The sequence below is a fragment of the Ceratotherium simum genome, chromosome 23 (assembly GCF_057802395.1).
Source record: "Ceratotherium simum simum isolate JZ-2026a chromosome 23, ASM5780239v1, whole genome shotgun sequence".
NCBI lineage: Eukaryota > Metazoa > Chordata > Mammalia > Perissodactyla > Rhinocerotidae > Ceratotherium > Ceratotherium simum.
Genome location: NC_141922.1, coordinates 3,277,621 through 3,293,439, shown reverse-complemented (window position 1 = coordinate 3,293,439; position 15,819 = coordinate 3,277,621). Strand labels below are relative to the sequence as shown.

Here is a 15,819-nt window from a genome sequence, read left to right as displayed (position 1 = left end):
CATTGCGTGCTCCATCAGTGTTTGCCTCTTGCATTAGCTGAGCTCTCATCATGGCAAGACCCCTCTTTATAGGCCCTCCCTCGGGGTCCTCAGAGACCCCCACTGTCCAGGGCGGCCTTTCCCATGGCTCGGGGGCAGTGGCTATTGTGGAAGCACCCCGACCCGGACACCACAGGCCTGTGTCATGCTGCTGGGTGACCTGGGCTCGTCACACTGCCTCTGTGAGCTCGGCCTCCTCGTCCACCAGTGTGGAGGGGAACCTGCCTCGGTGATCAAGGGAGAGGGCCAAGCAGCCGTGCTGGCCTCACACGCATCCTGGGCCACCTCCCGGAGCCTCCTCGCCCTGTCCTGGTCCTGTCCAGGCCCATAGTTGAAATGCTGACAGCAGGATGCGGCCTAGTTGGGACAGGGCAGCACAGCAGGATGGTGGTACCCTCTCACGGGGGTCCCCATGTGGCCCGGGCCGGCCGCGGGGAGGCGGGCTGTTGGATGCTTGGTCAGCAGCTGGTCGCCCTCTGGCACGAACATGCGTCACTGCTGTGCAACCGACGCTTGGCCCTGCTTGTGTCCTGGGCGTCAGCGGCCCAGCCGGGCCCCTCCTGGCTCTCTCTCCGTGACCTGACCTGCCCCACCCCCGTCTGAGGCCAGGCTGGGTGTGGGGGCCCGCAGGCCCTGAGGCAGGACATACCATTAAAGGTCAGGGTGCTCATCACGTAGAACAGGCTGCGGTGGGGGAAGACGCCTGTCAGGACCTCGGTCTCCAGGAGCTGGGCCACCGCACGCCACGAGTGCCTGCAGATGGCCACCAGCACGTCACCGGCCGCGTCCTGGTACACCTCTTCCAGATCCTGGGGTGGGGAGGCGACAAGCAAGAGCAGGCGCTTAGACAGGGCTGTGGCATTTCACACGTGGTCTGGTCTGGTGGGCAGGGCAGCCGTTCTCAACCCATCTATGGGACAGAAAACCGAGGCCCGGAGGCCCGGAGGCCCGACATGCACACCTGGCAGGTGGACCTCAAGCTCAGCCCCAGGGCTTAGAACTTCCTGTGACTCCCACATCCTCTGACACTTCCAGAAACCCATCGTCTTCTTCCTGCTTCTTCTTTCTTTTTGAGGAAGAGCAGCCCTGAGCTAACATCCATGCTAATCCTCCTCTTCTGCTGAGGAAGACCGGCCCTGAGCTGACATCTATTGCCAATCCTCCTCCTTTTTTTTTTCCCTTTTTCTCCCCAAGGCCCCAGTAGATAGTTGTGTGTCATAGCTGCACATCCTTCTAGTTGCTGAATGTGGGATGTGGCCTCAGCATGGCCAGAGAAGCGGTGCGTTGGTGCGCGCCCGGGATCCGAACCCGGGCCGCCAGCAGCGGAGTGCGTGCACGTAACCGCTAAGCCACGGGCCCGGCCCCTTCTTCCTGCTTCTGAGCCTTAGCCCATGCTGCCTGGAACACTGTTCCCACTTGCCCTGTCTATCCAAATCCCAGTCCTTCTTTAAAGCTCGCCCCCAGGCCTACACTCAGGAGATGTGTCCTGAAGTCCATGCCACCTCTCTTCCTAAGCTCCTGGCAGCTCAGGACAATGTCACATCCTCTGATTCTTCATCACCATGAATTCCGGAGTTCTCTGGCCTAAGGAGTCAGAGTGTCAGCAGCTCAGGGCAGAGACCCAGCTGGCCTGTCCCCTGGCCAGGCCACCACAGTCTAGAGGAGGGGCGTTGTCAGGAAGAAAGGAACCGCCCATGCCCTGGAGCCCAGCTCTGTGTTGCCACACCCGGTACTTTTCTCAACAAGTGTGTGCTATTTCCTTTGATCTTGCTCCAATTTTGAGTTCCTCTCTTCCCCATTTCTTAGTGGGAGCCGTCAACTGGCTGCTGGAGGGAGGCAGGTGCCACAGGATCATCGCTGGGCTAAGGCCAGGGGTCTGCCCTGCATTTGGTGGCATCTGAAAGGCTCCCCCCATGTGCCCTGTGATGATGTCTGACTCACTGTATGAAATCATTATATCATTTATAATTTATGAGGGCTTCTCGTTTCGATGGATTGAATCCGATTTTACTCTTCTAAAAAAAGACCTCAACTGAACTACATTTAGGAGATTTTTTAAAAGGATGACAGCAACCACATTCTGGAGGCTGGAGAGCAGATGGATGAAAGGTAACCTGGCTGAGTGCTAAGCCAGCAGCAGGGCAAGCCGAGAACTAGCCTTGCCTATGCTGCATAATCTTCCCATTGTTGGATAGAAATCCGAGAGGTGCGTCTCCTGGGCCTCTGCAGCCGGGGTGGTGGGTGTAGGGGGAGAGTGGTTTAAGAAGTGCTCAGATGCCTAGATGTTCTCCCCTCTCTGCACACCTGGAGGGTCCAGCAAAGTCTGCAGGCTTGGTCCCAGGAGAGGGCAGGCAGGGGTCTCTGAGCGTGGAGGCCAGGCCTGTAAGCACAGGGGAGAGTCACTTCATAGGCCAGGCCCTCCGCAAGGCTGCCCTCGGCCTCAGCCTCCAGGCCAGGCCCTGAATTGGGGTCTTCTCTGGGAGATCTGGACGTTCCAGGAGGAAAGATAGAGAGGTGCCGATACAGGCTGGGGGTTGGGGCACACGGGGGGCTCACCTCATTATTCTACAGTGGACCCCAGATCCTACCACCTCACCCGTGTGTTCAGAGCACCCTATCAACTTCCAATCACAGGCAGACAGCCACGCCGGAGAAGCCCTCGGACGTGGGAGTGAATGAAACCCACAGCCACAAACCTGACGAAACCCAGAAAAAACCTACTTGGAGGAAAGAGAGGCCAAACAGAGATGAAAACTTCAAGGCAAACTCTCTTAAATATGCTCTGAGAGATAACAGCAGAGACTGCATCCACAAACGCTGTAAACAGCATGACAGGAAAAAGGAACATTCCGAGAACAAAAACAAGATCTCTGGAAAGTTAAAGATGCAAGAGCATAAACGGGAGACTCAATAGAAGGTCTGGAAGATAACAAGGAATCTTCAGAGAGCAGAACAAAGAACAGAGAGAAGGAAAAGCAGAGGCAAGAAAAGAACATTAGGAATTATTGAAAGTTCTGCGTGTGAGTGTTGGGCATTCCTGAAGCCCAGAGCAGAGAAACGCCGGGGACAGCCTCATCAGTGAAATAGTGGAAGCAATCTTCCAGAGGTCCCAAGCAGCCAGACTGAAGGACCCAGGACCACAAAGCCTGGTGGCTGAACACAGACCTGGAGTGAGACACCGCATGGCAGGATCACAGAACATGCAGGGGGAGAGAAGGCTCAAGGAGCCGCCGGCAGAGAGGCGGGTCTTGGATAAAGGACTAATGTTCAGGATGGTTTTGAAGTCCCAACAGCTGCAGCGGGGGAAGGAAGACCATGGGACGATGATCTCCCACGCATAGTCCAGGGTGTTTCCGGAGATGCAAGGTCTCAAAATTGGCCTGCCCCAACCTGAGCTGGGGAGCTGGAGGTGGGCTGCAGTGTGCTTACAAGCAGAAAGCGCAGAGCAGCCGACTGCGGCACCCAGCCCTGCACGGCCCTACCCCACGCTGGCCCAGGGCGGCTCCTGTCCACCCCCAGGGAGGCAGAAGCCAGGTCGCCCCAGACACGGGTGGGCTTTCTCGTCCCGCAGCCCTCACCAGCCTGGGACGCCGCCGCCCCCGCCACAGCTCTTTATTATCGTTAGTCTGTGGACTATGCAAGAATGTCTTGCATTTCTAAGACATGCCTGATGTGTTTCACAAGGACGGGTTAAAAATGTTTTTAAAAATTAAAAAAAGAATTTTAGAAAGAAAACAAATATAGTGGATATGGACTTTGTCCCCTGTTTTTCTCTGAGTCCCACTAGGATGGATTCACGAACTTCTCCGTGGGGAGCAGGGGAGCGCGTCACACCTGCTGTTCACAGCTGGGGAGCCACTGCAGGCGAGCCTCCTAAACTCTCTGAGCCTCGATCCCTCCGTCTGTGCACGGGGGTCATAAACGCCCTGCGGGAGGGTGAAGTGAAGCCCCTTGCTGCTTCGTGGAGTGCCAGGGATTGCACCCGTGGTGGTGCGCCTTGGTGACTGGTCACCCCTCTCTGACCGTGACTGGTCACATGTTTACGGACTAGTCCACCGTGGGGCGACCCCGGGCTAGTCTGTCTAAATAAAAACCCTAGACCCCCAAAGCTTGGAGCTGGAGTCAGCAGAGATGGCGGACGGGCCTGGGGCAGCTCCTGGGCTGCAGCCTGAGTGGGGGTGGGATGGCAGGGGTGGCACGGCTCAGGTCCCAGCCTGCGCGTCTCCATCGGGCAGGGACGCAGAAGGCGGGCAGCCACGGGCTGGGTTACAGCCTGGGGAATGGCCGAGACTCAGAGGAGGCCTTCCAGAGGCTGGGGTGGTAAGGAAGGTGGAGAGAGGGGGACCCAGAGCCCGCCTTGGAGCAGGGACTTCTGGGGAAAGGGAGGTAGGCACCAGAGCAGACATTTGGCTCATCCACTTACGAGTCCTGTGGCCTTAGACGAGCAGTGAGCTCTCTGAGCCTCGCTTTTTCAACTGTAAAATGGGTGCATGAGGTTGTCCCTCAGAAGGGGCTGAGGGTAAGAAAATGGGCAGAAACCACTTGGTCAATAGCAAGGCTGGGCATGCCCAGCATTACTTGGATCCGTGGGGCAGTGGTCTATTTGCTGGAGAGGGGAGGCCCACCGTGGACTTGGTCATGTTCTCCAGGGCCAGCTGCATGAAGGTTTTCTCCCAGGTCACCTCCAAGGAGTCAAGGGCTCCAATGACAGCCTCCATGACGCGGAGCAGCCGGAACTTGTGCCAGGTGGAGATCTGTGGCTAGCAGAGTGGACAGAGGCTCAGGGACAAGTTGGGTCTGATCATGCGGGGAGTTGCCAGTAGGAGCATAGGTGGGGGGCAGGTGAGGAGGTCAGAAGGAAAAGATCACAGGCGGATGAATTTGACCATTCGTCCAGGAACCATTTACCGAATATCTACTGTATGCAGACCCTGAACTAGGTTCTGCCGAGACAGATGAATAAAAATGTGTCCTTATCCTCAGGGGACTGCTATGTGATTTTAAAAGTCAGTTCACTCATTCATTCATTTATTCACTGATTCATTAAAACTCAGACACATCCTCCCCACAATCATCCACACAATCATCCACCCACCCAACCATTCACCCATCCATGTAGCCATTCATCCATCCATCCATCCATCCACCTATCCACCCATCCACCCACGCATCCACCCATCCACCCACCCACCCAACCATCCACCTATCCATCCATCCATCCACTCATCCACACATCCACTCACCCATCCATCCATCCACCCATCCATGCATCCATCCATGCATCCATCCATCCACCCATCATCCATCCACCCATCCATCTCTGCCACTTAAAAGCTCTATGACTTTAGGTGAATCACTTCCCTTCCCTAAGCCTCAGTTTTCTCATCTATGGGGATCATAATATCTATAACATGATACTGCTCTGAGGGTGATAACACACATTTGTCTACTTCCCTCTCTCCCCGCTCAGCCCATTGGACATATGAGGAGATTGACTTGCCCAAAATCATGAAGCTGCTATATGGAGAAGGCAAGATTTGAGCCCTCCTTGGGATCTAGCCCTCCCCTCTGCTCCCCATGCCTGCCCCAAATGGCCCAAGCAGCTCTCACCTCCATGTTGTCTATGAAGTAGTTATAGACGGTTTCCAACACCAGGTTGGGGGCCTTGTAAGCCATGATCTTGATCTTCTTGATGACGTAGCTCATGTGGAGGGGGTCTGAAGCATTCAGTTCCTGGAGCAATTTGAGGCAGTTGGCTAAAGCAGACAGCAAGAACGTGTGAGGGTAGACGGGCTGTGGGAAGGTCACACTGTGCCAGCAGTGCTGGGTGGGCAGGGAAGGGGTAGGGCTGGGAATGGGAAAGGGTGATCTGAAAATGAAGACTGGAGAACTGAACACACTGGGAAATCCTGGGCCTCCTGACTGTCCAAACAGTCCTCCTGGGGTTCAAGATAGGATAAGAAGCATAAATGCATGCAGAGCTGCACACTCTTATTCACGCAGGCATGTTTTCATCCTTTCATTGATTCAACCATCTTTTCATCCACCCATTTATCCATTCATCTATCATCCACCTATTCATTAATCCATCTGTCTATCCACCCACACATTCATTCATATGTTTGTCTATCAATCCATCTATCCATCCACCCATCTGTCCATCTTTATATTCATCCACCAATCCACCCATTAATAAATTTATCCATCTACCCACCCATCCACTCATAAATTTATCCATCCATCCACCCATCTATCTACCCCTCCATTCATAAATTCATCAGTCCATCCACCTACCCACTATCATCCATTTTAAAATCCATCCATCCATCCATCCATCATCCATCATCCACACATCTATTCAAAAATTAACCATCTATCCCTCTGTCCTTCCGTCTATTCATTCCTTCACCCTCCATCCAGCCATCCACCACTCAATGATGTTTGTTCTGTGTGGTCATAGGGCTGTGTGTGTGGGCTCAAAGAGGAATCAGGGCCCAGCTCTGTTCTGAAGGAGCCTCCAGCCCAGGGGAGCCCTACCCAGTATCAGTGGACTTTGGTTCTCTGGGGTAGTTGTATAAAAGGCCCTAGGTACACAGAGAGGGGAGGGGCAATAAATCCTGACTAAGATGGAGGGGCAGTCAGGACTGGCTTCTCAGAGGAGGTGGCAGTTGGACTTTGCCTAGAAGGATGAAGGCAAGTCATCCTTTGAATGAGGGGAAAAGCATGCCAGTGACAGGACAGGGTGTGGGAGGAGAGTGGAAGGTGGGGTGTGAGAGAGGGTATTCTTTTGGGCTTTGTATGGTGTTTCGGGAGGCATGAAGGGGCCAAGGAGGGTGTGCAGGGATCTCTGAGAAAGCTTCACTATGTCCACACCCCTTGATGTCCCCAAGGTCCTGGGGAGTAGACTCCCTCTGGCTCTCACCCTCAGACTTTCTTCGGGTGGAGGCACGTGGTGGTGGGATCTGCTGGAACCTGAGCAGCCCACGCCCCCGCCTGCCTGAGTCCCGGGGCTGGTGGTCGTCTGCTTTGTAGTGTTCTTTCGTGAACATCTGGTGCTCCTCGGGCACCAGTGCAGCGGGGCTGCTCTGTGACTCGCGGAGCACGATGGTGGTGGGGTGCGCCTGTCTGTCCCCGCGGGCAGAGTCCTGAGGTACCTTCGTGTAAGACAGGACCTTTGTGGATTCGGAGATGTGGGAGGAGCTTCTGAAATGGAAAAGGGGTCCTGGGTGTATGCAGCTGGACGCCCTGTGTGTTCACGGACGCAAGGAAACGCTGAGAGCTACACTGGTGTGGATCAGGCTGGGAAGCACCCTTCCACGTGTCCACCCTTCCCCTCAATGGGCTGGCAGAGCCCTGGGAGGAGGGCAGGGGGCTTAAGGCCTCAGGGGCACTGCTCAGTAGGCAGCATCGCCTGTGGCCTGGTGGGGCCTGGCTTCCAGCAAGTGTTGGCGGGGCACACACAGCTGCGGGACGTGGAGGGCCCAGGGGATGGCATTCCCCAACTCTAGCTCTCGCGCTGACCTGGAGGAGCGCGTCTTTCAGGACCGCACGTGAGAGTGCCCTGGCTCCTGAGACATCACTGTGGGGCCTGTGAAGGAGGCCAGAGAGCTGCAGGAGCAGGAGTCCGGGGCTGGGCGTGCAGCACCCCACCCACCTGTGGTGCACCCCTGGCCCCCCATCCTGGTGCTTCAGAACACTGGTGCGTGCGTGAGAGACCCGAGAGGAAGTGTGCTGGGGGAGCAAGGAAGGCTGTGGGGCTCCGAGGCTGCTTCGTGCCCTCTCCTCCTCTCCTTCCTCCCTACTCCCTCTTTCCTTCCTCTTCTGCTGCCGTGGGAACAGGACTCCCCCAGACCGTGCTCATTGCCTTAAGGGGCTGGAAAGGAAGGCATCCTTCATTTTGGGGGTGCTGCCTGAGCCGGGCTGTCCCACAGCTCCCTCCAGCGGAGCCCCCCGGCAGAGCAGGTCTCTGCTGCACCCGCTTCACGACCTCACGTGCTCGTTCACTCCCGGCTCCCGCTTCCCAAGCACCTGCCGTGTGGGCGGCTCGCTCTTTCTAGGCACCGGGGATATAACCATGAGCAAGATAAACAGCAGACAGTCCACATGTCAAACAGGTGTGCTATGTGCTATGTTAGAAGGTGGCTCATCTCTTAATAGTTTACCCGTTTGTTTGCTCCTCCACAGAAGAAATGTGTCAGATCACGTCACTCAAAATCCTCCCGCGGTTCCCCAAATCTACTAGACCCAAAAAGTGAGTGCTGCAAGTTTGCAAACATAAAGTCAGCATGCTAAAATCAGTCTTGTTTCTACATACTGCAATGAACAGTTGGGAACTGAAATAAAAAGGTACCTTGTACAGCAGCACTATGAGCTATTTAGGTATACAGTCCAACAAATAATTGTGAGCCCTATCTACTGTAAAGTCAAAATCCTGATGAAAGGAATAAAAAAGACTTCAGTAAGTACAGTCACATACCATGTTCATGGATTGGAAGACTCAATATTGTTAGGATTTCTCCAAATTTATCTAAATATTCAATGTGATCCCAATCACAATTCCAGGAGGACATTTTTGTAGGAACCACAAGATGTTTCTAATATTTATATGGAAAAGGACAGTAACTAAGAGAATCAAACAATTTTGAGAAAGAGCAGAGCTGGACGCTGACACTCCTGGTTTCAAGTCTTACGGTAAAGCCACAGTGATCAGGACAGGGTGGTGCTGAGGGAAGCACAGAAATATAAATAAACAGAGCAAAACAGAGTCCAGAAAAAGACCCACACGCATTAAGCTAATTGATTTTTTATAAAAGTGCAAAAGCGATTCAATTAAGGAGAGTCTCTAAACCAACGGTGAGGCAACACCTGGATGTACACGCTCAAAAACACCCCAATTTATACCCCACACTACGTACAAAAATCAACTCAAAATAGGTCAGAGACCTAGAGCAAAACCTAGAATTCTAAAACTTCTAGAAGAAAATATAGCAGAAAATCTTCCTGACCTTGGATTAGACAAAGATTTCTTAGATGTGACACCAAAAGCACTATCCATCAAAGAAAAAAATGATAAATTGAATTTCATCAAAATTAAGAGCTTCCGCTTTGTGAAAGACATCTATAAAACATGACAAGATAAGCTTTGGACTTGGAGGAAATATTTGCAAATCACACATCTGATAAAGGACGATATCCAGAATATGTAATAGATAAATAGAATAAATAACACAAAACAAAACCACAAGCAACCTAACAAAACACGAGCAAAAGATGTGAACAGACACGTCAACAAGGGGGACATACAGAAGGCAAATAAGCAAATAAAACGTGGTCGGCGTCCTTCCTCACGGGAGAAACAAGTCCAAACCGCAGGGGGAGATCACAACCCAGCTACTGGAGTGACTAAAGTTAGAAATCTGGCAAATCCCCGGCGCTGGCGCGGTGGCAGAGTGACGTGAAGTCTCTACGCGGCTGCGGGGTGCAGAACGGGACAGCCGGGGTGGAAGGTACTTTGGTACTTTCTTAGAAAATTAAACATACATTTACCATCCAACTCAGCTAGTCCACGCCTAAGCGTCTACTCAAGAGAAACAACTTATTTTCACATGAAATCCGTACACGGATGTTTATAACGGCTTTATGTGTCATAGCCCCAAACAGAAGAAATCCAAACGTCCTCCGACCAGTGGACGCGTAAGCAGACCGTGCTGCATCTCAGCAATAACAAGAAGTGAGTGACCGATAAACGCGACCTCATGGGCGATTCTTACGTGCACTACGCTGTGTGAAAGAAACCAGACCCCCAAGGCTGCACGCTGTATAGTCCCATTTTTATGACCTTCTGAAAAAGGTAAACCATACAGACAGAAAACAGAGCAATGGTTTCCGGGGAGCGGAATTGTGGGAGGGTTGGTTATAAAAGGGGGCTGGAGGGTTACGGGGGAGATGGCTGGCGCTGCTTCCTGTCTTGGTTTTGGTACTGGATACACGACCATATGAGTTTGTCAGAACTCACAGAACTATATGCTAAAAAGAGTGAATTTTACTGTATGTGAATTATACCGTAATAAAGAAGAAAATAAGAACAAAAGAAGTGAGAACACATCATTTCACCTCCTCTGATCTCATCTCTTGCTCTCTCTTGCTTCCTCCACCCCAGTTACAGTAAGCGCCTGCTGCCCCTCACACCACCAGGCATGCCTCTGCCTCAGGACCTTTGCACCAGCCGTGCCTTCAGTCTGGGGACGTCCTTCCTCTAGACAGCTGCTCAGTTCAGTCCCTCACCTCCTTCAAGTCTTGGCTCAATTGCTACCTTCTTGATGAACCTGTTTAAAATTGCACCTGGGCCTCACCCCGCACTCTCCACCTCACCCCTGTCCATTTTCTTCCATATCACTTTTTTGCTTGTGACATGTAATTTACTACATCTATCATTTATTGGCTGTCTCCTCCACTGAGGGTAAGCCACGAGGGCAGGGACCTCTCTCTCTCGTGCCCAGCTGTGTCCCTGACGCCTAGAATAGTGTCTGGAACACTTGGCAGGTACTCAGCAAACATTGCGGATGAAAGGTAGAGCCACGCAGCCAAAGCAACAACCGGCCCCGTCTCTGATCTTCCGGCTACAGCCCTGTGACAGACCCTCCCAGCTCACAGGACCCTGGTGGTCTGCCCCCTGCAGCCTCCACACCAGGATCCGGTGTGCAGCTGCCCCAGCCTGTTCCAGTCGACCTCTGGGCCTTTGCTCTCCTGGCCCCTCTGCCCAGAGCATGCATCCTTCCTCCTCCCGTCTCGCCCCCTCGTCAGGGCCAGGCAAAGATGCTCTTCAGCCTTCTTCGCTTGGAAAGAGCATCCTAGGGTTAGGAGTGCCTCCCCCACTGACTGAGCTCCCCTGAACCCTGCTGACTAACGCTGGTATTCCCTCCTCAGTCTCCCTGGGGATGTGCCGGCTGTCTCTGGGGGCCCCCGTGCATCCCCGGGCAGGCCCCAGTGAAGGCTGACTGGCCGAGTGAGAGGACGCATGCAAGGGCGTGCCGCCTGGGAGGGCCCTCCTTGGACAGTGGGATCCTCCTCCTCGCGTCCCCCTGGAGCCGCTCCCAGCAGCCCTGCCCCATCAGCCCCGCTCCCAGACGGCATTCATGCTGGGGGCTTGGGGCCCCTCACCCCATCCCACGGCCACGCCAGCCGGAGGACGCTCCACCCTCCCCACCACCTGCCTCTTCGGGAACCCGTGACCAGGTGGCCGAGCAGGGGACACTCGTGGGGTTGCTAGAGGGGTGGCATTCCTGCACGTCTGAGCGCTGGGGACACAGAGGACTGAGCCAGCTGTGTCCCCGGGAAGCTCCCATGTCCAGGGGACACGCTGGGGTGAAAGCATTTATAAAGTGCAGGAACAGAGACTGGGGGGCACCTGGCCTGAGGGCGACTGAGCATCTCTGTCCCCCCTGGGGCCCACACGGTGCCCAGCGCAGGATCATTCTTTCCTGCCTTCATCCATTCGGTGGTGTTGATGAAATGCCTACTGTGTGCCAGCCCCGCTCCAGGCCCTGGGGGTCATCAGTGAACCACACACAGGAGCCCCTTCCCTGCGGCTCTCGCATTCTGGGGGCAGAGAGAGGATGCACGGACAAGAAACTATGTCCTGTGTCAGCTGGGGACAGTGACACGGAGGATCAAGAGGGACAGGGATGAGACGAGCCTTTGGGGGGCATTTGAAACAGCCTGGTCAGGGAGGCCTGGCAAAGCACATGCCCGGCGTGGGTGCTGGATGACTGAATAATTGAATGAGTGATGAATGAATGAAGACATTCTGGGAACAGGGCAGCTCCCCCAGCTGGATACTTCCTGCCGGGGAGGGACGGGCGCCTCCCTTCTCGTCACCTCCCTGGGTCCCCCTACCCCCATCATCGCCTGCACTGCAGCCACAGGCTGGGCACTTGATCTCGCCCACGCTATCTTCAAACCAACGGCACAAGGCGCTGAGACACAGAGAGGTTCGGTGACCTGTCCCAGGACACACAGCCTCTGCGGGATGGCGCCAGTTCAGACCCGAGCCCCAACCCCGAAGCCTGCATCCTGGGGACCGTGGCCTTTCCTGGGGCGGCCGCTTCAGGGCCCAGTGCACACGTTACCCCTCCTGGAGGGCCCCTTCTTCCTGTGACCTCTCCGAAAACCAGCCACTTCCCAGCCATTCCCAGATACTCGGCCTTTTACGTGGAGACGGCGGGCGCCACCTCTGCGGGCACCTCCCGGGGTCGGGGTCTGGCCTCACTCTGCGCCCGGAGGGGCCTTGGGCGGGTCAGCGTTGGCCACAGGCGCGAGGGAGACCTGCATCGCACCCCAACCGGCATCCCAGCCCCGCAGCAACCAAACTGAGCGTATTTTTAAACATGGAAAACCGACAGGAACAGAGTTAGGCAAACAGCTGCAGGGGAGCGTTTTCTCGCCTGAGAAGCATCCAAGCCGTGGCAGAGGAGGAGACGGCCTGACACACAACACAGACGGGAAGAGCTCCGTGTAGACCAAAATAACTGAGTTCAAAGGCAGGTACAAGGCTGCTCCTTCTGGAACAGCCCCCAGCAAAGGGAACCCACGCAGGAATGCCGCTCCGGAACCCGCCTGGGAGAGCCTGGAGAGCAGGGCCTGCCCGTGTCCCCGGAGGGCACTCCCCCACCACCGGGGCTCCCAGGAGGCAGGGAGGGAGCCCGCCAGCCGGCCTCTGACCTGCCGTGGCCGCAGGAAGGTGGAGCTGCCCTAGTGCCCGCCCAGGATGCTGGGGACACTGGGCCCGAAGGCCACAGAGGAACATTCCTTATGTCTCCGCAAGGACACTGGCTGTTGTATCATCTCCTCCCCGCAGGTGGAGAAGCCCAGGCTCAGGGAAGCGGGTGGACAGTCTGTCTGTCCATCAGTCCATCTGTCCACTCATTCACACTGCAGGCGCGTGTGGACGAGCACTGACACATGGCTGGCCACACCTCTGGCCTCACCAGCAGTCAACAGCCCCACAGCGCCGTGATGGCCAAGCCGTTTCCTCCCTCTCAGCCTCCTCTCCACCAGGTCAGCCCCAGACCCCTCCCCAGGCTGCTCCGGGCTCCAGGCCCCTCCCTCCTTCGCCCGGATGCCCCGCGGGGGTGCCCTGCAGGGAGGCACTCTCCTGAGAGATGGAGAGGCCAGGGCTCCTGTGAGAAGCAGGGCATGGGGGTCCCCTCCTGACCCCCACACCTCCTGGCCTAGAGCCGGGCTGACCTGGAGTTCCCAGACACGGCGGATGGCGTCCCATCAGCTGCAGTGGCGCTGTGTGGCTTTTCCAAAGGCTCCTCGTCCATGCCAGGGTGCGGTTTGGAGAACCCACAGGCTCTGTCCTCACGCAGGGCGGGGCAGCCCTATCCCTGGGCGTCCCCCTCCCCCACTGCAGCCCGCCCTGACCTCACCCCCGAGGTCACAATGGTCCCTTTGTCCTTTCCAAGGACAGTGCTGTGGAACTGGACACCGTGTCTGGGCCCAGCACGTGCACGGGTGTGTGCGTGGACGTGTGCTCCCAGTGTGGCTGGGACTAGGCCCTTCCCTCTCTGGTTCTCAGTTGTCTCCTGTAAGGCCCGTGCAGTTGGCCCCAGCCCGTGCCTTGACTGCAGCCTTTCGAGAGACCCTGAGACAGAAGACCTGGCTAGGCCACGCCTGGATTCCTGATCCCAAAACTGTGAGATAGTAAATGCGTGTTGTTTGAAGCCACTAAGTTTTGAGGTCATTTGTCACACAGCAGTAGATAACAGACACATATTCCACGCCAGGGACAAGGCAGCAGAGGCAGGATTCTGTACGACGTCCCTTCACACGGGGCCAGGGTCCAGCAGCATGCTGCAGGGCGGAGCTGGTCCAGAAGGCAGACTCGGGACTCCCCGCATGGACCCTTGTCACCATACTCGGCTGTTGGAGGCTCTTAGGGTGGGGCTTGCGTGAGGAGGGGTTAAGAGCGAAGACATTGCACGGACCACGGGCCTGTTGGTGCTGGGACCTGCTGCTGGGCCAGTAGCTCCAGCCCGACGAGCGTCTCCCCCTGCCCAGCCAGGCCCTGGGCTTAGGGGCTCCTTGCAGGCACGTCTTGGAGGCAGCCAGGAGCCCAGGACTGGGGCAACGGTTGGGGAAGATTCAGACACTACAGACGGCCACCGCCCACCCCCCACCCCAAGGCCCCCAGGGCTTTAGAGCTGGCCCCTGGCGCTCAAATCCCAGCCCTGGGACTGCTGGCTGGATGACCTCTCCGAGGCCACGACCCCTTTGTATACAGGACTGACAGCGCCCATCTCCCCTGGCTGTTCTGAGACTTAAACTGCTTTTCTGTAAGAGGTGCTCGGTGCAGACGAAGGCCGGGCTTGTGGGCAGCCTCGCCAGGCCTAAGTCCGATAAACCTCTTGACATTCCCACGAGTGGGTATTATAGATCGTCACCATGTGTCGGGGAGGAAACTGAGGCTGGGAGGAGTGAGGCGAGAGTAAGGGGGGTGGTACGTTTACTGAAGCATCACCAGGTCCCTGCGCTGTTCTCGGTGTGTTACCTTGTGTCTTAAGGCTCAGCACAAGTCCAGGAGGTGGGCACTGTGATTTTTTCCAAGGCACAGACTCCGGACTCCGGATCTTCCATCCTCCTGGGACCGTGGAGGGGACTGTTACTAACTGGGTCCACAAATGCACTCATGAAGGGGGGTCCCCGGGAGGGCCCCCCTGCTCCCGCAAAGCTGCCAGAAGAGGCGTCTTGGAAGTGTCCCTTGTCTGAGAACCATCCCCGCCTCCGGTGTGCCCCGGACAGCCATTTGTCTGAGGGGTGGGCTGGAGTTGCGCCAACAGGCTTGAATGACTGGACCTTAAGTTGTCAGCCATTCTGAGAGCTGGTTGTTAAATATAGCCATAGAAGCTTACAATTAAATGGTTTATATTAAAAACAGAGGTAATACATACCCCAGACTCCTCACTTCCTGCTTATCCGACTGTATTTCACTGTTATCCATGCCCTAGTGGTTACTCATATCTGTGCATCTACATCTGGGGAGCGACTGCGCGGGTAGCGGGTAGCGGGAAATCAGCCGTAGGTGGCGGGAGTATTTACACCATGGAAATGGGCGACGCTACAAGTCTGGGCCTTTGGTTTTTGGAGAGCTCCTTGTTAAACCTTTGCCAGGCTGACTGGGCAGGGTGGACCGACGAGTTCTCTTTCTTTGAGAATTTGGAATTGGAGCCAAGAGTGAGGCCTCGGGGTTGGGGGTGGGGTCCCCTAGGGCGGCCCATCCCCTCCTTGGGACTCCGGGCAGAGGGGAGAAGGAGGAGGGGATAAGACAGAGGCTGAGCCCTGCGGGGCACGAGCCGGGGGCTTCGCAGGTCCTGGCCCCAGACCTCCCCAGGGCCCGCTGGGGGCCTTCTGGCTCCCGGGAGTGTCCTAGACTATTTGTACCTGGAGTATGGTGAGGCAGGTTTTCTGTAACCTTGTTCCCACAGGAGAACTTTCCAGTAAGTCCTGGCCAGGCAAAATGAGACGAACCGCTTTGGGGGTTGTGTGTTCCTCTCTCTGCAGGGTTCCGGGGGAGGCTGGGACGGGGGAGGCAGGGTTGCGGGGGAGGCCGGGAGGGGGGCAGTCCGGCACCACACTGAGGCTGGTGAAAGTGAATGAGCCCCTCCGTGGACCAACCTTGACCCCAGGGGACACGGGGAGGGACATCTATTGAGACCTGGGATCTGACTCTTGTCTACCTCCCCCTGCCCCCTATGTTTAAAACTGGTGAGACATCAGGGT

The 15,819-nt window shown here is 55.9% G+C and overlaps 1 protein-coding gene across 1 annotated transcript in view; it reads right to left on the bottom strand.

The window, feature by feature from the left end:
• LOC101408306 (maestro heat-like repeat family member 5) overlaps positions 1-12,369 on the bottom strand; it is a 67,952-nt gene extending 55,583 nt beyond the window's left edge. Inside the window, exons 1-5 of the mRNA XM_087447101.1 lie at positions 12,308-12,369; positions 7,066-7,242; positions 5,650-5,800; positions 4,665-4,793; positions 689-848 (exon numbers count right to left, since the gene is read on the bottom strand). Coding sequence (XP_087303227.1) covers positions 689-848; positions 4,665-4,793; positions 5,650-5,800; positions 7,066-7,242; positions 12,308-12,369 — 679 coding nt within the window. The remainder of the gene's footprint in view (positions 1-688; positions 849-4,664; positions 4,794-5,649; positions 5,801-7,065; positions 7,243-12,307) is intronic.
• Positions 12,370-15,819: the final 3,450 nt, after the last annotated feature.